Source organism: Triticum urartu, chromosome 3A (assembly GCF_056163025.1).
Source record: "Triticum urartu cultivar PI428250 chromosome 3A, HENAU_Tu73, whole genome shotgun sequence".
In the NCBI taxonomy this organism is placed as follows: domain Eukaryota; kingdom Viridiplantae; phylum Streptophyta; class Magnoliopsida; order Poales; family Poaceae; genus Triticum; species Triticum urartu.
Genome location: NC_141875.1, coordinates 416101520 through 416123667, shown reverse-complemented (window position 1 = coordinate 416123667; position 22148 = coordinate 416101520). Strand labels below are relative to the sequence as shown.

The 22148-nt window shown below is 41.6% G+C and overlaps 4 protein-coding genes across 4 annotated transcripts; 3 read left to right on the top strand and 1 right to left on the bottom strand.

Annotated features, from left to right (window-relative positions):
* Positions 1 to 3397: 3397 nt before the first annotated feature.
* Positions 3398 to 4975, top strand: LOC147979915 (protein FAR1-RELATED SEQUENCE 5-like). The gene is made up of 4 exons (XM_087515393.1): positions 3398 to 3744; positions 3983 to 4130; positions 4251 to 4365; positions 4512 to 4975. Exons 1-4 carry the CDS (start codon positions 3398 to 3400, stop codon positions 4973 to 4975), a joined length of 1074 nt encoding a protein of 357 aa, XP_087371519.1.
* Positions 4976 to 7930: 2955 nt separating this feature from the next.
* LOC147979914 (uncharacterized) lies at positions 7931 to 9370 on the top strand. Its single transcript, XM_087515392.1, has 2 exons — positions 7931 to 8277; positions 8941 to 9370. Exons 1-2 carry the CDS (start codon positions 7931 to 7933, stop codon positions 9368 to 9370), a joined length of 777 nt encoding a protein of 258 aa, XP_087371518.1.
* Positions 9371 to 11605: 2235 nt separating this feature from the next.
* Positions 11606 to 12947, top strand: LOC147979913 (uncharacterized). The gene is made up of 2 exons (XM_087515391.1): positions 11606 to 11952; positions 12521 to 12947. The coding sequence occupies exons 1-2, from the start codon at positions 11606 to 11608 to the stop codon at positions 12945 to 12947; spliced, it is 774 nt and encodes a 257-aa protein (XP_087371517.1).
* Positions 12948 to 16739: 3792 nt separating this feature from the next.
* Positions 16740 to 17631, bottom strand: LOC147979912 (uncharacterized). Its single transcript, XM_087516797.1, has 3 exons — positions 17473 to 17631; positions 17312 to 17389; positions 16740 to 17033 (listed from the first exon to the last, which is right to left on the bottom strand). Exons 1-3 carry the CDS (start codon positions 17629 to 17631, stop codon positions 16740 to 16742), a joined length of 531 nt encoding a protein of 176 aa, XP_087372923.1.
* Positions 17632 to 22148: the final 4517 nt, after the last annotated feature.

Sequence of the window (22148 nt, the reverse complement as noted above, 5' to 3'; positions counted from 1 at the left end):
AACAGGAATATCATTTGTGTAAGTTCAAGTCCTCGTCGGAGATATTTAAAAAAATTATCGTGAGAGAGGTTTGTACGAAAATAATATCATTTATCTAACACTGACGAAATGGATGGGAAAATTAAAAACGAAAATACGTCGCAGAAGTTCAACGTGAAAATAGCACGAAGTTCGACTACTATAGTGAATGAATTGGAGATGAAAAACTTTTAAAATTGTCGCGAGTATGAAAAAACGATCAACACGTGAAAGTTGTGTGTTTACAGCAGCTTTCCATTGGTATATCACTTGCTCAATTCCGGTGAGTGGATGGAGAGTTACGAGCAGTGGATGGAGAGCTATGGGCAAAAAAAGCACGTGAAAAACAGAGTGAAGTTCAGGTACACGCGCCGAGAAGTTCAGGTTCTTCACGCGGTGCATTTTCGAAGAATCTGTTTCGCCATAAAGGCAGAACAAACGATCTCGCCATTTTCGAAATTACTTGAAAACGGCAAGGAATCACAGAAAACCATCAACATGAAAAAGTTTCGCATTTTCCGTAGCTTTTCAGCGGTATATTATTTGCCCCATTCCGATAAAGTTTGTAGAAATTACGGCGAAAATAAGTTTTTTGCCATTTTTGAAACTGACTTAAAACCGTAAAGAATTGGGATAAACAATACATACCAAAAGTTTCACATTCGTTCAAGCTTTCCAACGCCATATCATTTGCTGCATTCGGACGAACGGTTAAAACATTAGCTTGAAAATACGAACTCGGTAAGACTTGGACCATTTTCTAAATTACTATTAAACCATTCAAAATTAGAAAAAAACTTTCAAGATGAAAAAGTAACGCATTTTCATAAGCTTTCCAACGCCGTATCATATGCCTCCATTGGATTAGCCGTTTAGAAATGACATCGAAAAAATGAACTCAGCTGTTCGGTTTACGAAATTTTACGTTTTTTCAAATTACTCTTTAACCATAGGGAATTAGAGAAAACTTTCAACATGTGGAAGGACCGGTTCTGCAGCAGCTTTCCAACGCCATATTATATGCCTCATTCCGATAAACGGTTTAGAAATGCGATCGAAAACACAATTCACATTTTTTGTGCGAAGAAAAAACGGTTTTCAAAACTGCTCTTAAACCGCTTATATTTTAACAAAAATTTAAGTTGGGTCATGATATTGGTGTCCATAGCTTCCCAACGGTATATCGCAAGCCCCATTTGGGCAATGTTGGCGGAAGTTCAACCTAGTTCACAGGGAAGTTCAACGTACTACTAGCGGGGCAGGTCAGGTTGTGATCAGAATATTATTCTGATCCTGTGATCAGAATAGTGTTTATGTATATATATATATAGGGTTGGACTATTCTGTTACCGGTAACAGAATATTATTCTATTACCCTTGCCCCCTATAAGGCGCGACGCGTCCACGACCGACCCAGCCCCAATCCGACTCGCTTCCTACCGCCGGAGGCAGCCGTCGTGGGCGAGCGAGCGACGGCGGCAGCCGGAGCGAGGGAGCCCGCGGCGCCGTGATTGGCCGGCGACGGATCCGCCGCCGCCTCCTCGTTCCTTCTATTGCCGGATGCATCGTCGGGGTCGTCATCCCCGCCTCCTGCCTCCCTGCGTCGCTGGATCCATCGATGGGGTCGTGATCCTCGCCTCCTGTCTCGCTCCACCGCAGGATCCATCGACAGGGCCGTGATCCCCGTCTCCTGCCTCCCTCAGTCGCCGGATCCATCATCGGAGCCGTCATCCCCGCCTCCTGCCTCCCTCCGTCGCCGGGTCTCCTTCTCTGGGGTAGTTATCCCCGCAAGGTGCTTCCTCTACGAACCTCTTCGCCAGACGTCCACCACAAGCAGGTGCTGCGTCAATGGTGCCGCCTCGTAAGAACATGCCAGTAAGACACCCACGAGAGGTAGAAGAAGAAGACAGTACACTGGAGGTAATGTCTGCTCCCCACGTTTGTGTCACTCCATCAGTTCGTCAGTCCTGCTATGAAGAAGAACCCGATGGTACATTGCAAATGCTAGCATCAGTTCATTGACACCCGTGCCACTTGATGCACGATTAGGATGTCGAGGTTACTGTCAGTGCATCTAATATGCTATCTTCAGTTCAAGTTAAAAAAATAACACATATGCGTCAGTCCAGGTATAAGTGATAAGGTTCAGCTACCGCTGAGAGTTGTATGTTGTTATTCCTAAGAGTACAAGTCATGTAATTGTGTCAGTTCGAACGAGTAACAAAACTGTTACCAAAAAAAATATAAAATTGCTACACAATAAGTTCGGTGATACATAAGCTAGCAGTACTTGTAATGTATATGCATTGATGCACGATTAGGATGTTCGAGGTTACTGTCAGTGCATCTAATATGCTATCTTCAGTTCAAGTTAAAAAAAGCACATATGCATCAATCCAGGTAGATAGTGACGAGAGAGTGCCACAGTTACACAGTAAGTTCAATGATACATAAACTAGGAGTACTTCTAGTGTAGTTGCATAAGTTACAGAAGAACAAAGGAGAAGTCATGCATGAGTTCAATGTCCAGTTTACAAAACAATGCTAAAAAAAAGTACATCAGTACATCCGTGTTTGAACATGAACGTTCATCAGTTCGACTGAAAACGAAACCAGATTAATCCCAAAAACTTTTGAATGTTGTTTGCAGAAGCATGCAAGGCGGCGCACGCAGCAAGCATTTCATGAGCAAAACAGATATGGGCACCACCTGGTTGGGTAACACCAGAAATACCGCCCGAATATTTCAACAGTACAGGCAGATATGAAGATACACCACAATCATCAGAAGCACAGACAGGTCCTTCTATACAGCAAACAGCAATGTCTGGGAATGCAAGCTTTGCCGCTACTGGGTTGCAACTAGGCCAACAATATCACCAACAACAAATGTTTTCCTTCCCCAGCGCATGCAAAAAGCCAAAGGACAAGAAGGCTTCCACCAGTCGCTCCGTCAACATCAATCATCCGTGCTACAAAAGCAGTTGCGACGGGAAGACCACGGCAAAAAGACAGAAATTTTGGCCACTCTAGCAGGTTCAAAAGTACAAGATATGAGCCATATAGACAGGAGCAACATCACAATGAATCTGAGGAGAGACGTCCGTACAACAAGAGATGGAGATCTTCGTCATCGTTGCTCCCTCCAAGAGATGCATTGCTACATGTACCAAGGGTGACACCACCGGCGCCCATAAACCAGGGAGAACAACAAACACCAGAGGCAGCGCAGAGCTATACACATGTAAGTATCCATATAGAAAAAAATACAAGCATAGTCCATACCATGGTGCTGTGACCACCCCATCTAACATTTTTGTTTTGTCACTCTCATGTGCAGCCACCTGACATTGAAGCTTAAGTTCTGCCAAGGCTAGAGATGAGGTTTGAAACTTTCGAAGAAACTAAGAACTTCTACGACGTATATGCGAAGCACGCTGGTTTTGCTGTCAGGGAAGGCCCCAAGTTTAAGACCAGAGCCTACCTTTATTGCACATGCCATGGAGTTTATGAATCAAAGGTGTCTGAAGCAAATAGACAGCGTAACAAGACGACAGCCAGAACTAACTGCGGGGCTAAAATGAGGCTGAAGAAAGAAAAGGATGGAACATTTGTCGTAAAAGAGATAGTCTGGGAACACAACCACAGGCTACAGCTCACCGCAGAAATGCTTGTCTTCTTGCAGTCCCACAAAAACTTTGACAAAACAATCTTGGAGTACGTCAAGTACCTGCAGTTCAAAGGCATTGAACACGCGCAAATCATGAGCATTCTGGGCGGTGATGACCCTGGTAGCTACTTCCTCGAAATGAATGCCAAAGACCTGATTAACCTATAAGTACAAACTTGTTCTCCTCCCATAAACCGCCTACTTCTTTTTTCCTCTGTCAGTACAAACATATCAAGCAACGCATGACCTGACGCCAGTTCAACATGCATTTTTCAATGAACTTTTTATATGCAGGAAAGCAAAGAATTCAAGGATTGATGATGTGGATGATGTCCTAAAGACTGTCAACTTCTTTAGGGAGATGAAAGCTATAAACAGGGAATTCTTCTGTGACATGCAACTCGATGAGTCCGACAAAGTTAAGAACATATTCTGGGCGAACGCAAGCTGCCGAGGAGCATATTAGGACTTCGGGGACTGCATAACGTTTGACACAACATACAAGACCAACAAGTACCATATGCCACTTGGGGTGTTTGTCGGAACTAACAACCACTTACAGACTACATTCTTTGGTTTTGCCCTGATAAGAGATGAGGATGCAGATTCATTCAAGTGGCTGTTCAGGACATTTTTAAGGTGCATGAGAAGGAAGGCTCCTATATGCATTCTCACAGGTACACCCGCTAAAACCACCCCCAACCACCACCCCCCCTACCAAAAAAGAAAAGGAAAATAACACAGTAAAAATGTTGTGTCAGTTGTATTGGTATATATGCACAACCATCTGCTGACCACTCCAAGTCTATTTTCTCATTACCAGACCAGTGCCAGGCAATGGCTTTGGCGATCGCAGATGTTTTCAAGAACACAGTACATAAGCTATGTCGCTGGCACATTATGAAGAAGTACAGGGAACACCTCGCGTACCTGTATTTCCTACACGAGGACCTTAAGGATGAATTCACATCAATTCTCAACTGGCCCCTCATGCCAACTGAGTTTGAGGATGCCTGGAAAAGACTCATGGATAAGTACAACCTCCACGATGATGCCACAATGGTGGGAATGTGGAACGAGCATGAGAAATGGATATCATCCTACTTCAAAGAAATTTTCTGCGCCAAAATGACATCCACACAGCGAAGTGAGAGCATGAACTATGTGCTCAAGAAGAACTACGTAAATGAGAGACATAACCTACACCGATTTGTCAGCCAAGTAAACTCCTGTGTCAAAACCAGGAGGCAGACAGAGAACCAGGAGACAATGGGTAACCGGGTATAGCTCTATCACTTGTCGTAAGACAAAAAATTACATGCTTACTAAAGTAAAAACTTTATTAGAAGTTTTTCCTGCGCGAAAACTAACAATTTGGTCATCATTCTTGCATCTGCAGAAGGAACAAAACACGCTGACCTTCTATGGGTTTGACACCCAGATGGCAAAGCTATACACGCGAGCTGTGTATAGCGAGATCAGAGATAGGCTAAAACTGAGCACTCTCTTCACGGCGACAGAGACGGAAGAGCCCACAAAGTACCTAGTGTGCTACAACCACCCGCAAAAACTGTCTGTGTGGGCTCAGCACGCGTTCCAGGTGGTTGCAGACCCCGTGGGAGAAACATATGAGTGCGAGTGCAGGCTATGGGACCACACAGGTGAGGACTACAAAAAAGATGTTACATACTGTACTACTTTTTTTGCAAAGTTTTTGTTCGAATGAAATGACAAAAAACATGCACCTCTTCCAAAAACAAATACAGGTCTTTTCTGCGTGCATGTCCTGTGCATGATGCAGACAATTAAGGCTGAAAGCGTTCCAGAGAAATACATACTCAGGAGATACACCAAACGCCCGAACATCCAGCCAACATTTGACAGAAATGACTTGAGGACAGTAGCGTCAAACAAAGCATCCCAATACTGCATTGAAAGCTCACTGCTGACGCTGAACATGAGGGTGCACAGAAAAAGCTTGAGAAGCCAAGAGCAAATGGCAAGGACGCGGGTCGTCATGGACAAACTTGAACAAGAACTCGACGCCATGCATTCTGCTGAAAATGGAGGTGTCGCGGACAATGAAGCCATTGAGCAGGATATTGCTACAATGTTGTCCGAGATGAACCATATGGGAGCTATTGACCCGTTTGAGAACGAGGAAGAGGAGCAGCAGCAACCGGAGCTTGCCCGTGTGCACACTCAAGAGCACCGACAAACTCACATGCGAGATCATGAGCTTGATGGTGCTGTAGGCGAACGACATGACAATAGCACATCCTACCAGCAGCAGCAGGAAAGGGTGATTAAACCCCCAATATTCTCAAACACAAAGGGGAGGAAGAGCAAGACGCAAACAGCAGCCAAAAAGCCACCACGCCCCGTCAAGCGCGTGGAATTTGGCCCGGACGGCAAACCCCTCGGGGTAAGGGCATGCGGATTCTGCAACGTCATGAGCAACCATAACTACCGCACATGCCCACTCCGCATAGATGCCACTGTCAACAAGAACAAGCAGATTGGAGCCACCCAGCTTTCTACCAATGGAGACAACACACGTAACAGCTACACTTCCCGCAAGTGTGGCGGAACTGACGGACATAATCCCCGGACGTGCAAAGTGGGCAAGGAGGTCAGTGGAGCTGAACATAAACAGGGCAAGGTACATAGTTCCAAGCAATCAAATGAAGACGATGAAGAAGAAGAGTTTGATGAGAATGACGGCCAATCAGACGAAGACAATGAAGATGACAGTGTCGGGGGCGAGGAAACTGAAACTGACGATGAAGCTGCCAAGGCTCAACCTGGAAAGAGCGCCGGCAAGGCACAAAATTCGGGGACAGTTAGGAGAAGCTCAAGACTGAACAATACATAGTGGTTATCCTGCTGCGTCAACTAAAAATAACCTTGTAGTCTCAGTTGAATCAGCACACAATGAGGAAGCATTTCACAAAAACACTGTCATTTACCAAAACTTATTTAGCTTTATCGTCAAATTCTCGAACAGAACTAAAGTTATTTTTTAGTTTCTGATTTGTGCCCGCTGGAGCAGTGACATTATTATGTAAACCATTTGATGATCATTTTGAATGTAGTCACAAAATACGTTTGAAAATACTTATCTGTATATATCCGACGCAAAAGGCTACTGTGAACCAGTAACTCAGGAAAAAAAATATGTCAAGGAAAATTTTAAACTCTTGTAGCATATTAGTACTGATAACTCTCAGTCGTCAGTACAAGGCAGAGTACATATTAGTACTGATATAATTTCTGATTTGTGCCCGCTGAAGCAGTGAAATTATTATTTAAACCATTTGATAATCCTTTTGAATGCAGTCAAAAATAAAATTGAAAAAACTTATCTTGATATATTTGACGCAAAACGCTACTGTCAACCAGTAACTCCGCAAAAAAAATGTCAGTACTGATAACTCTCAGTTGGCAGTACACAAGGCATAGTAATAACAAACACACCAGTCAACGACTGAAAAAAAATCGTTTTGAAAAAACAAAGCTATGCCTGCTCCTACCAGTCCCAATTCAGAAAGACCATCAGTACATAAAAATAATTACCTCAAGCAAAATGCGAATATAAATACATCCTGTACTGGTGAAAATATAATTTATCTGTAAAAAATACTCACAGGTTATCTTGATATAAACAATCCTTTAAAAAAATACGAAAATTGTTTTAAAAAAACATTAGCACCACACATAGTATCGCTGGTATTTGGTACGTTCAATTACACTTCAATCACCAGTCCGAGTACGACAGTAGAGGAGTTCAGACCTCCACCAACACCGACGCTGACACGTGCAAGTGGGATAAGCAGCTGATAAGTACAGCTTGACTATACAAATCGGTGCCACAGTAAAATGCCATCATCACAACCGCAGAGGTGTGCAAGTGGGGTCTTGCAGGTCATAAGTACAGCTTGACAAGACTAGTCAGTTCAACAGTAAAAACCATTTAACTTGCACTGTTAGTTCTTCCACGCCACCACCCACGCCACCCACTGGGCGGTTGCCACGACGAAGTGCAAACGGCGACCCCCACGACCACTACACACACGCCCCCGATGAACCGCCTCCCACACACCACCGACGGCGCACTGAAAAAATACCCCATTGTCTTCCATCTCTCCCTCGTTCCCACAAACCACAATTGCCGCTTCCATTTCCACTGCACACAAACCTCCAGCATCTCTCTCCAAAGCCCACAGTCGCCGGAGGAAGGCCATGGCAGAGGAACCATCCGCCAAGCATCATCATGCCGAGACGTCGGACAAGAGGAGCAACCTCATCGACATTAACGTCCCCGGCGAGAAGCGCGACTACACCAGAACGCTCAAAGGGGTTGAGCTCCACGACAAGGAGACGCTGGAGATCGTCTGCACCAGCGAACCAGACAAGGCCGACGAGGTAATCTCCAGGCTCTGGAGGAAGCTTGGCGGCAGGATTCGTAGGATCATCGGCGTTGGTGTGCACTACACCAACGAAGATGAACCTCCCCAGATGGCGGCAGTCCTGCAGTTGTGCGTCGATGAACTCTGCTTGGTGTACCACATCGCAGCGGCCACAAAATGGTGAGCAATCCTACTCATTTGCCCTGCATATGGTTTATCTGTTTTATTAGTACTATATCCTGAAAATTTAATCACACTTGTTTCCCAACTAGATGTACAAGTGTGGTTTGTGAAAAGTGGATGCACTACTGCATTTTCTCAAGTAGATATACTATAAATGTATTTTTGAACCTGATACACTGGATTACTATTTGGAAAAATCTTGCGGAAGATTAAATTCTGAAGTTGATCGACTAGTGTAGTTTCTAGAGTTGATACAATAGAGTAGTCTATGTACTCGATGTATTAAAAAAGATATTTCTGAACTTGATGTAGTGAAGTATTTTCTGAATTTGATGTAATGTTATTTTCGTAAGAAAATAAACTAAGGACTTGGTGAAGCACTGGTTCTGTGTTATCCTATTTCAACAAAAGTAGACTAAACTAGTACCAATGCGGAACATACAACATTGACTGAAACTATGTATAATCCAAGAAGAAGAATAACATGATGTACTTAATTTAATTTCAGAACTTTCTTTACTAGTTTTTGAAGTACATTCATCCATTGTTTATCCTACATAAACAACTACTTCATGGATTCATCACTTGTAAAACAAAACAAAAATGGATAATTCAAACATCAAAGTAATGCTAATATTCAAAATGTCTCTGCCCTTGCAGGCCCAAGCGCCTGACCGACATGCTGCAGCATGACAAGTTGTTCACATTTGCCGGTTTCAGCATTGAAAGCGACAAAGAGAAGCTGAAGTTGTCCGGTATGGAGATCAACCCCAACAGGTTCATCGACATTCAGCGCAAGTGGAGAGTTCCATACACCGGAAAAGAGTACGACTCCTTGACTGATGTTGCAGCCAGCGTCATCCACCCATTCTACAAAGGCATGAAAAACAAGATCAGCATGCAGGAAGACTACAAACTGTGGGGGACAAGCGAGCTGCCAGACAACCTCATCGAGTACGCAGGAGTAGATGCGTACTCCGCGTATAAGTCATGGTTCATGATCGACTACATCACAGATGGTTCGGAATTTGCAAAAGAGCGGGAGGCTAACAACTTCTACGACCACCCCTATTGCCCCTTCATGGGATGAAGATACATCAGAGCCTGCCTTCGTTTTACTTCCGCTTGTGCTTGCCTTTTATCTTGTTGTTTCAAATTAGTAGTTTTCTCTTGTTGGGTTGAACCAGTATGATTATGTCGTGCTTGTCATGTTTGAACAAGTTTAGTTATGTCATCAAGTACAATGTTTTTCTTATCTCATTATGTAAGTTTGGTTTGGTAGCTTCGTATGTTGTTAATCCATCATTTCAAAATTGAAAAAGTAGCTTCTGAATGGAACGTTGTCGTTGCTCTAAAGTACTAGTTACGATGCAACTAATCACTTGATCGGGCATTACATACTTACTACAATAAAAAGTACAAAGAAGCATCAGTCCGTAAGCGCTACTATAAATGCACTATCAGTACAACTCAGTCTACACGCAAGTACCATAGTTCTGAAAATGACACTAGAAGACACTTGAGAATAATCACAAAAACAAACACAAAAAGAAGGCAAAAAACTCAAATGAAAAAGATTACACTCACACAAAACTGACAAGAACTAGAACAAAAAGTATGAGTCCAAGTTACTGGAGGAATCAAGTACTAGATTCAAAACAAAACAAAAAAATTGACCGCCCAAGGTCAGGAGCAGGCCTTGACAATGCTAGATACTTGAACTCGAGCCTGTGGGTGAATCCCTAGTAATCCGCAAAACGCAAGACCCGTCGACCAGGGCCCACAGGTCAAGAGAGAGAGCGAGCGCCGTGTATAAGCACTCAGGTAAGTGTTTAGAGGAGTTCGACTGGTGAGCATCGGCTGCGCTTATAAACAGGTTCGGAGCCCCCTCGACTAGCGAGGTGGGACTAAACCCAGAGTGGACGCGCACGATGCACTGCACAGGTGCGCGGACGAGCTATCTAGGCCAGAAAACGGCCCAATAGCCTCTACATCGTCAACAAAACACCCCACCAAATAAGCCCAGCTATACATACTAGAGGGCGGGACAAAGAAATATAAACCACAAGAAAAATGTTTGTCAATTAACCTCTACAAGAAAAAAGGAAAAATATGATACAAAAACAATGAACCCTCTAAAAAGAACAAAACTTAATAGCCTTTCTGTTAAATGTACATAATTTAAAAAATAGAATTAAATATTACTTTCAAGTTCAACTACTAAAACTAAAAAAGTTCAAAACATATAATGTTTGTCAATTATGCTAAAATTCTTATTTATATAAAAACTGACAAGTTCAACTACTAAAACTAAAAAAGTTGAAAAGATATAATGTTTGTCAATTATGCTAAAAATCTTATTTATATAAAAACTGACAAGTTCAACTACTAAAAATCTAAAAGTTCGAACATATAATGTTTGTCAATTATGCTAAATTTCTTATTTATATAAAAACTGACAAGTTCAACTACTAAAATTCAAAAAGTTCAAATAGAATTTATTTGTCAATTCTGCTAAATTTATTATTTATATATAATCTGTCCACACCACAATGAACGATCTACTCGTAAAATAATCTCAAACCCCCACCCCCAACCTAAGTTATAAAAAATCAGTTCAAACATACATACAACATCAGTACTAAAACAGCAGGATCAGTCAGGCCACTCGCACCACTGTGACATCAAATTTCAAACCCATGCGCTATTTGAAATTACAATTCAGTTCACACAGTACTAAAACATAAGTGCAGTAAAAATGAGAATACAAAAACTATAAAGGCCTAACTTAGGTTTGTACAGATGAAAATAAAATAAGTACAAGTTTTGAGCAACAACTCCCAGGGCACTGAAAAAAATGTTTTGACATACACTAGTGTATAAAGGCTTCAATAGAAAAACAATACTTAAACATCCACACGGAAGAACATCACAGATCCATACGTCACCTAAATAGTGCAAAATGCCATCATCACAACGACAGAGACGTGCAAGTGGGATTTAGCAGATCGTAAGTACAGCTTGACAAGACTAATCAGTGCACCAGTAAAAAACATTTGTCTTGGACGGTTAGTTCTTCCAGGCCACCACTCGCGCCACCCACTGGGCGGTTGCCACGACGAAGTGCAAACGGCGACCCCCACGACCACTACACACACGCCCCCGACGAACCGCCTCCCACACACCACCATCGGTGCACTGCAAAAAAAACCCATTGTCTTCCATCTCTCCCTCCTTCCCACATAGCACCGTTGCCGCTTCCATTTCCACTGCACACAAACCTCCAGCGACTCTCTCCAAAGCCCACAGTCGCCGGAGGAAGGCCATGGCGGAGGAACCGTCCACCAAGCGTCATCATGCCGAGACGTCGGACAAGAGGAGCAACCTCGTCGACATTAACGTCCCCGGCGAGAAGCGCGAGTACACCAGAACGCTCAAAGGGGTTGAGCTCCACGGCAAGGAGACGCTGGAGATAGTCTGCACCAGCGAACTAGACAAGGCCGACGAGATGATGAGCAGGCTCAGGATGAAGGGCGGCGGCTTGTATCCGAGCTTCATCGGAGTTGATGTGGAGTACACCGACGAGGAAAAACCTCCACAGATGGCAGCAGTCCTGCAGTTGTGCGTCGACGAACTCTGCTTTGTGTACCACATCGCAGCAGCCACAAAATGGTAACCCATACTACTGTTCATTCATCTAGTGTACCAGTACTAGTCACTAAAAACTTAATTAAAAATTGTTTCCCAACTAGATGAACTACTATAGTCTATGAAGTGGATACACGATTACATGTTTATCAAGTTAAATGCATTTCTGAAACTGTGAAGTGGATTGTTTCACCAGATTAGCATCTGAAAAAAAGTTTATAGCATTCTGAACTTTATGCACCAAATTAATTTCTGAACTTGATGAACTAGCATAGATTCTGATCTTGATGCACTAGTATAGTTTGTAGAATTGATGTATTAAAAGATCTTTGGTGAAGTGGTATAGGTCCATATCTTGATGCACATGTTTCTCAAACTAATTTTTGAACTTGATATAGAATTAATGCACAAAGATGTATCAAGCAATGGTATAGGTCTTTTATTCAACAAAAAAGAAAACTAAACTTGAATCAAGCAGCGCATCTATCATTGACTCTGGTAAAATGATTCTCTAATTTGGTGAAAAAAAGCAGAAGAATTAAATCCTCAAAAAAGAAGACTAATCTATAAATGTGTCTCTCCCCCCTTGCAGGCCCAAGCGCCTCAAAGACTTCCTGCGGGAGGAGAAATTGTACACATTTGTTGGTTTCAGCATTGGAGGTGACAAGCGGATGCTGCAGGAGTCTGGTTTGGAAATCAACCCCAACAACTTCATCGACATGCAGCGCAAGTGGAAAGATCCAAAGACCACAAAATACTACGACTCCTTGGCCGATGCTGCAGGCGGCGTCATCCACCCATTCTACGAAGGCATGAAGAAGAAGATGAACAGGGCAGACCACAAACTGTGGGGGAACAGCCCGCTACCAGACAACCTCATCACGTACGCAGGAATAGATGCATACGCAACGTACAAGTCATGGAAGACAATCGACAACATCGTGATAGGTTGGGATATTTCAAAAGAGCAGGAGGCTGACCCCTACTACCACTGCAACTTCGCGGATGAAGATGCATGAAAGTCTGCATTTGTTATGTTGAACCAGCTACCTTATGCTGTGTGTGTCCTTAGTATTGTTGTTTTAGATTTGTAGTTTGCTTTCGTTATGTTGAACCAGCTACCTTATGCTATGTGTGTCAGGGTTTGAACAAGTTTTCCTATGTCTATCAAGTACATCATTTGCTTATGTCGTCCAACAAGTTTGCTAGCTTCCTATTTTGTTCATCCATCATTTGAAGTTGACGTAGGTTGAAGTTGAAACTTGATGGCTGCCACGTAGCACTAGTCATGGAGAAAAAAAATAACACATGAATATTTTCGCAAAAACAAAAACAAAAGTGGCAGACTAACTAAGGACAAAAGCAAATAGTAGCGTTCGACGCTCAGTACAGCTTAGACATGAACAGTAGTACTATCACGCTAAAAAAATCAGTTTTTAGTTTCAGACGAACACTAAAAAGACTAAGTTTCAGCCCAGGACAACATTCAGTACTAAAAAGCATCGTGGTAAAAAGTAGTTAGAAATTCACTAAGTACTGCATCAGGAAAAGCAAAGAAACACCAGTACGTATTTCCTAGTCACTAGCATCCTAGGACTAAAGAGTTCTGGTACAGTTGAACACACGGTACGTTCATTGTACAAATATATAAAAAGGAACGGGAAGCTTCAGTTCGCATTCCTTAAAACAGTGACATACTAAGAATTAATAGTGGCAATACAACTGAAATCTCAGTACAACTTAGTCTATACAGCAAGTGCTAGGATTATACCAAACATTGCCTGGAGATGAACCACAGCCTAGAAAAAAAGAAGGCCAAAAACTAAATCAAAAAAATATAAGTTCGACAAAAGATAAAAATCAGAAGAAACACAACAAGAAGACATACTAGCATCAAACAACACAAACAATAAATAATTAATCAAAAGTACTAGCACAATTGGAATCTCAGTACAACTAAGTTTATTCGGTAAGTGCTATGATGATACCAATTAATGCATTGAGAAAGAAATAGTTTTGAACTTAATAGGAATATCTCTTAAACGTAGCTAATTAAAACCAGTACTTTAACTCTTACTATGAAGTTCAACTACTAAAGTTCAAGAAGTTCAAAAAGAAATTTGGCACTAAAATTTTGAAAGCCTTACGCTGAAATGATACTTCAAATCAGTACTGACAGAACTATATCATAAGTACAAGAAAACGAGAGTACAGAAACTATAAAGGTCCAAGTTAGGATGGAATCACATAAAAATAGAATAAATCTCACTTTCTGAGCAACAACTCGAAAATACACTTGGAAAAAAATTGTTTTCAGTTCAACTACTATATAAGTCTTCAGTACAAAAAAACATTGTGCCACACTTAAAACACAACACAAAATATACTAGTTATTACATAGTACTCGACAAGACATCAAACACTACAAAATAGAGCCTACAATGTTTTCAAGAGATATATCACACAACTATCCAATTCACTATGCAAATGATGACCATTTATCCTATGCATCAGGAGCCAAAGCCTGAACCTCCTTGGGAAGCTCCGTCACCATAAGATGGTTATTACGGTTGAACACAACTCTATACAGATCCTCAGCGTTCCAATCAACAATGCGTGGCTGCAAAACAATAAAACAAATTATCAAAAATCATGACACATAAAAAAAGGATGCACAATAAGCCAAAAACAGAAAGTGAAAAGCTCAACAAGAAACCCATGTCATTATCTCGAATGTTCTCAACGATCTTTTCACCATCATAGCATCCCGCATACTTTAGAGTATAATGGCCACATTCATTCGGCCCTCTAAGTGGAACCTTGACAAACGTTGGTTTCTTTGCAAACAGCTCCCAATTGGGCTGCTTGCTCGCATTGTATTGAGCATCACCATACACAGCCTTCATTACTTTGACCAATCTAGAAATCTGTAAAAAAACAAAAACAACCCACACAGTTTTAGGTCTCAAAAACAGCAGAAACAAAGATGCAGAAATATTAATCCAGTACAGATAATAAATGTCACTCACAATCTTCTCGCAGTCTTTGTGATAGGTGTTCTTCGAAGGACGGTGGTTCTTCGGATAAGGTAAAGAGTCAAGGATGTCAACGCTACTTCGGTATCGATTCATGACATATAAGGAATAGTGGCTCACTTTCCTATCCTTCGATAAAACCATAGGCTTGAATAGAGGCATCATGATCTAAAAACAAATGACCAAAAAATAGATGTTAAATATTCAAAGTAAAAACCAGCATCACAACAAACAAATAAAAACCAAAAATCAGCTAGTAGATCTCACAAGGTCGGCACTGAGCAAGTCTTCATTAGCTTTAACATAGCTCTTGAAATCTCTCGCTGCACTCTCTAGATTAAACACTTTATTTTCATCCTCGTAAAACGAACAGTCAAGCACAACCTGCAAAAAAGCCAAAATAGAAAATAGACAGCGGAAAAAGAATCAACAAGCAAAGTATTATTAAAAATCGTAAAAACAATAGACAGTCTTGTTCAACATAAAGAAACCGATCTGACTGATTATCATGATGAAATATGGACTCAGCAATATCCTTTTCCCAGATGCGAAATCAGCATTTCTATCGGGATCTTGCTTCCAATCATCAATGAGGAAGTCAATTACATCACCCTCCATCATTTGCCCAGGTGAAAAAACTTCCCATATGCGATTACCAGTGAAGTTAGTTACGTTTCCATCAGGCTGAGGTATCATTGAGAATGTATTCCTGCAGCACACACAAGAACAAAAAGAAGGAGAAGCAAGATAAGGCATTCATAGCAGTTCGAGTTGTATAAAAAGGAACAGTTTAGGCCATATTTATCTAGCAGTTACAAACAAAAGAAGAAAAGGAAGAGGAAAAAATAATGAGAGATACTCACTCGCCATACTTCTCACGCCATTCATTACTAAGCAACAGATTATACAACCTGCGAGCCTTGTCCAGGTGAGGGAATTTATAAGGGTGAAGCTGCTGCACAGGGGAGCAAAACTTTATAGGAGCTCTGGGCGCACGCTTCGTGCTTACAACATTGCCAGAATCCAATGCGGGATCTTTCCTAGCACCACCAGCTCTACGAGCCACTATTCCAGCAAGGGGAGATGAACCTTTGGCACCAGCGCTCCTCGTGACTCTTCCAACGCCAGCAATCTTGTCAAACACATCATCATCACTGTCTATCAATTCCACAATGGGATTCTTGGGTGAAGTAGGGCTATCTGCACAAGCAGCCGTAAAACCTCTCAGAGCTCCCAACTGCCCCTTCATAACACCAAATCTTGTCTTTTCGGGAGAACGCCCCTGGCTAAGATCAATAGCTACGCACTCGAGCTCCAACAACTGGCTACCAAAGAACCTGTAGTCAGGCTCACCAAGATACAGCCACTCACCTGGAAAAAAAAAGACCGCACAAATCGTAAGTTCAAATACATATTTCATGAAAGTACTAATAGAGAAGTACAAGCTGCAAAAAAATTACAAAAGTCCATGCACACATACAGGGTTCGATGCTAAACAAACCCCGGAAGTCAACATCAAACACATCGCTAGTTGCGCAGGTATACAGCAAAGTCTTCCTAATGTCCAAAATGTCTTCATGGCTGTAATCGGCCATTTCAATTACACCATCCTCCCGGCAATAATAGGTCTTGCAGTTTTGTAGCATAAAGAATCCACAATCATGCCTGTAAACAAAGGAAAAATCAAAAAAATAGTACAACACAAAATCCAAAAAATACAGGAACAACATCCTCCAGCAACAAAAACAACCAGCAAAAATCATTAAAAACGGATACTCACGTGTTTTCCTGCTGAGGCACCCGCACAAACTCGCAAGAGAAACCATCAATATGCGCCGGTGAGAACGGTTTGGCCCTGTCTACACTGGACTCCCTCCAAAGCTTCTTTATATTATTTGTCATATTCCTTAAGAATTTAACTGCATCACCCCAGGTTTCATCACGGAGTGAATCAAGACACTCGAAACGACGGAACTTCAAATTCAGAACAACCAAGCACCAATGCCCAGATACTTCACTAGGCTTCATGGTAGCCACAAATGACGGTGGATCAAATGTAGGGAAAAGAAGCTGAAAAAAAATTGCAGAGGAAAAATGAATTTACCAAACAATAAAATAAAGAGGGAAATTGAAATTCATAAGTACAAACAAAAAATCAAATAATCATAAAGAAATTATATCCACCGCCCAAAATTGAGGAACAATCATATCAGTTCAATTCCCTTGCAACAATAAGTACAACTTTAATAAAAGAAGCACAGATCAAGTTCATTCCCCACACCTCCCAAAACTGCAAAGAAAACATGACAGTTCTAGTTAATGAGTACAAAAAGTCCAAGTTCACCTACTTGGTCAAAACCATCAGCACCTGATCTTGTGAACCAATTTAGCACATTGGGATCAATATTTCCATCACGGATCTTGGTCTGTTGTACAAAAAGAACAACAATAGTTAGAAAATTGGCAAAACAAGTTATCATCCTATTTACAAAAAAAGCAAAATACTGACCGTCACCCATCTGGGAACTATCAACTTGTCAGTGTCTCGGTACTTCTGACGTAGAGAATACAAAACAACATCAGCACTGTCTGAGTTCAGCATGCCAGTGGGGACAAACACTTTAGCAATAGAACCAACACTGGCATCACATTCTTTATTTTGAAACATCGGCTTGTGACTAGAAAAACACAAAAGATTACATGAATTAAAACTACTGCAACAACAACAATAATCAAACTAGAGAAAGAAAAAGAGACAAAAAATGGTACGGGCAAAATCCCAAACTAACCATTTCGTACGGTTCATGCGCAACCTCGTAACAGCGAAGAAAAACGTATCAACCTTAACAACATTACCACTTTCTGCTTGCAGAAAATGATGAAAAATAATAAGTTCAACAACTACAAGAGAACATGTCCAAAATGCCAAAATTGAGAAGTACACCCCATTTACAAGTCCTTACCTGCACTATCAGGGTTTGACGACGACGGTAGTTCCTGTGATGAGACCATTATGCCTCCAGCTTCAGGGTTTGACGATGGGACATCTTGAGAGGACACCAATATTGATGCGCTTTCAGGGTCTGTAGAAAGAAAATCCTGGGACGACAAGAGCGCCTCCTGCGTCAAGGGGTCAGAAGAAATTGACAGAAGTAAATCATCATCCTCGGATGGCACCTCCTCCACGCTAGAAGCATATTGCAATGCATCACCGTAATCAAGACCTCCAGGCGGGAAATTCTCCGGCGGCAAATCTTCACAACCAGAAACATTTTCATTCCCAGCAATACCAACACTGGGCGATTTGGCATCAAGTATGCTGGCAGCATCAGCATCCTCATCAGCAACTTTGGTACCAACAATGCACCCACTACTCAATGGAACATCATGAGCAGCATCTCCACCACTAAGGACAACCTCACGCTCAACAATAGTAATCTGATGAAAATAAAAATTCAGAAAAAGTAAATAATATGAACAAAACTAACAATAAAAAATAAGCTACCAATAGGTGCACAGAAAAATAAACCTTGGAAGCATTCACAGCAACATCATCGAACTTGCTGCTGCTAACATTCAAAGCGACATCACCAACAGGCAAACAAGGCTCATCGCCAACAATAGGACCCTGATTCAAATGTAATGAGACAAAAAACAATGCTATTATGAGCAATAATAAACGGTGTGGGATAGAAAAATGAACAAGCAAGACACATCGGTGCGCATGAAATTTTAAGAAAATATTAATAAACACAATGAAAATAAAAATAACATTGCACTTATCAGTGGATAGATCATTAACTCCACCGTCAACAGCAGCCTCAACATTATGACTGGTCTCCTGCATGAAAAGAAAAATTAATAAACAGATGTAGATCAGGGAGTTCAACTACAATACTGACAGCAGAACAACATAGTAAAAACATACAAACAATGAGGACTGACTCACATCAACAACAGGGTGCTGCGAGCCAACATCGTTCGTACGCTGATCAGAAACATTAGCCTCAGTACCATCATCAGCCCTGCTGTCGGTGCCAGCAGCCTCATCGTGATCAATCTGCATGAAAGAAAATTATTAATAAATAGATGAACATAAGGAAGTTCAACTACAACACTGACATCAGGACAACAACATAAAAATTGCAAAACACCAAGGACTGACTCACATCAACATCAGGACGCTCAAAGCCAACATCATTCGTTTCGTGGTCAAAAACATTAGTCTCAGTACCATCACCAGCCCTGCTGTCGGTGGCAGCAGCCTCATCCTGCTCAAACTGCTTCATAACAACATTTGCACTTTCTTCATATGGCTTGGAGCGAGAGTTTTGCATAGTTCTAAAACGCTTCATGTTGTTCAACAGGCGAACCGAGCTCTGAACTAGATTAGCGGCACCGTCGTGCATATCACCGATTAAAATTCTCTCCATCTCAATGTAGTCAACAGATTCCTCAGCGTTAAATTGATGACCTTCAGGAAGGATACCATTGATACAGCTCAAACGCTCAACTGTCGTTGGGACCTTTTGCAGCTCAGAACACACATTACTTAAGATATGCTCAGCGTGCTCCAACGCTGAAACAGCAACATCAATACCAAAACCCTGCCTCTGTGAAGCACTAGCATTACTAGGGCCAGGGAGGGCATAACCAGCGCCCTCAACACCACGGCCATCCCTCAACTCATCGGGCAGAGATGAAAACTTCGGAACCTGAGATGACGGCATCTCCAGGACTGGCCGTTTATACACTCGGAAAAAAACAACCTCCTCTTGAGTTTTCCACTACAAACAAAAGGGAAAAATAGTTAATCAATCAACGCAACACATAGGAAAAAATAAATCATGATATTAACAGATTTAAAATCAACACCACTAATAAAAATTTAACTGTCATTGCCAATTTGTTAGTATTTACCAACAGGCCAGTTGAACAAAGTTATTCAGTTCAACCAAACATGAAACAACAGTACTAAAAATCCATACCTAAACCATACAAAATATAAACAGACAACTCTACAGTACACATGTCCACTATAGCAAAAAATAGCTATACCTAAAAATAAAAAAAGGTCTGCAAGAGACAAAACAAACAAAACTCACCGGAAGCTTCCCAAACACCCAAGTCTTTGGATCTGCATTGCCTTTTTTTTATCAAATCTGCATCAACCAGATCAGAAAGCTTGGCAGGATCCATGTAACATATGCAGGGGACTCGCATGTCAGGCTCTGCAGTTTTGCCACGGATAAGGCAGTCAAGGTACATTGTACAGGCCCTATGGCACAGCCTGTGATTGCCTTCCCCATGGTATGACCACTTTGGTACTTGGCAACAGCCCTTCTAAGCTCATCAACCATCAGCTGGCAATAATCCATATTAGCCATGTCCTCAAAGACGAGACCCTCAAACATTACTGCCTCTCTGGAAACACGCGGAGCGGATCCAGGCAACACAACCTTCATAAACACAATAATGAAGAACACTTTTAGAGCAAGGTCATCTTTGCTAGGATCCTTGACGAGCACCTTGAGCTTATTCCTCAAATCCTTTGTCTTGATATATTTGTCCCTGCTAATGTCAAGCTCCGATCTTAACTTCATCAGAGCGTTATCATATCCGTCCTCTGACGGCCTTGGCGCAGAATGACCACCACAAGGGAAACCAAATAATTGCTGTATACCATCGCTAGTGATGCGAAGCTTCTTATTAGCCTCACCCATGTCAAGAGTCATTGTATCACAATCTATCCTCAGGTACAAAACTCCCATCAGAGAGCGGGAAATGTTAGACTTCACCCTCCACCTGAAGATAGAACCAAAACCAGATGCATGAACCCTAGCCACATGCCGACTCTCGAGCAATTTAGCACAATCTTCAACCTCTCTCAACGAACATCGCACAGTTAAGTTCAATTTCCGTTGGTCACCTTCATCCAAGGCAACTTTTCCGGCATTGCCTCCCACCGGCTTGACCGGACTCATGACGCTAACAGGCTGTAAATGAAAACAAAAAAGCCACACCTTAAAAAAATGAATATAGAAAACAACAAAAGCATATGAATGCAAGTAAAAAGAAAAAGAAAAGATTGCACAAGTTCAACTATTAAAACAACATCAGTACCACCCCTCAATTGATGCAAACAATGATCAGCCTAACCTGGCCACAATACCAGTCGAAACACAATTAAATCATTGCAAGTACAACTAGTAAGTCACATGCAGTACAAAACACAAACCACTGCAAACAATGAATATAGAAAACAAAACAAGCATACGAATGTAAGTAAAAAAAAGATTGCACAAGTTCAACTATTAAAACAACATCAGTACCACCCTCAATTAATCAATACAATGACAAGCCTCACCTGGCCAGCATACCACCCCAAACACAAATTAAATCATTAAAATTACAATTAGTAAGTCACATGCACAACAAAACACATACCACTGCAAACAATGAATATAGGAAACAAAACAAGCATATGAAGGCAAGTAAAACAAAGAAAAGTTTGCACAAGTTCAACTATTAAAACAACATAAGTACCACAATCAAAATAGATGCAAAACAATGACCAGCCTCACCTGGCCAGCATACCAGCCCAAACATAATTAAATCATTGCAAGTACAACTAGCAAGACACATGCAGTACAAAACACATACCACTGCAAATTCATCTTCTGAATCAACTTCAATATCATCTTCTTCAGATGCAGAATCTTCAGCTTCAACACGAGCACGCTTCTTCACACCTTTGTTCACTTTTGCAGGATGAACTTTACGCTTCTTATTTTCTTTCAACAAAGACCGCTCTTGAAGAGGAGACGAAGAAGGCTTCTTATTTGTCAAACCTCGTGGACTCCGACGAACAGAGGAGCCACCAAGTTTGCTTGGACCAATTTTCACAGCAAAACTATCCGCATCAGCTTTGCTATTACCAGGTTGGGAAACAGCTTCCACACGTAGACTACGCCTCTGTGTGCCATCAGGATTTCGATCTGACATCTTCCTCTTCAAAACAGCTTTCTTCTCCTTAACTCCATCACGATCAAACACTTGCGTCAAACGAGTTTGCATCAAGTTTGTCTTCACAGGCATGTTACTTCCATGAGATCCGACATGAACAGTTGAAAAACCCGCGTCACCACCTTCGTCACCTACACATTTAGGAGCTTGAGCAACATC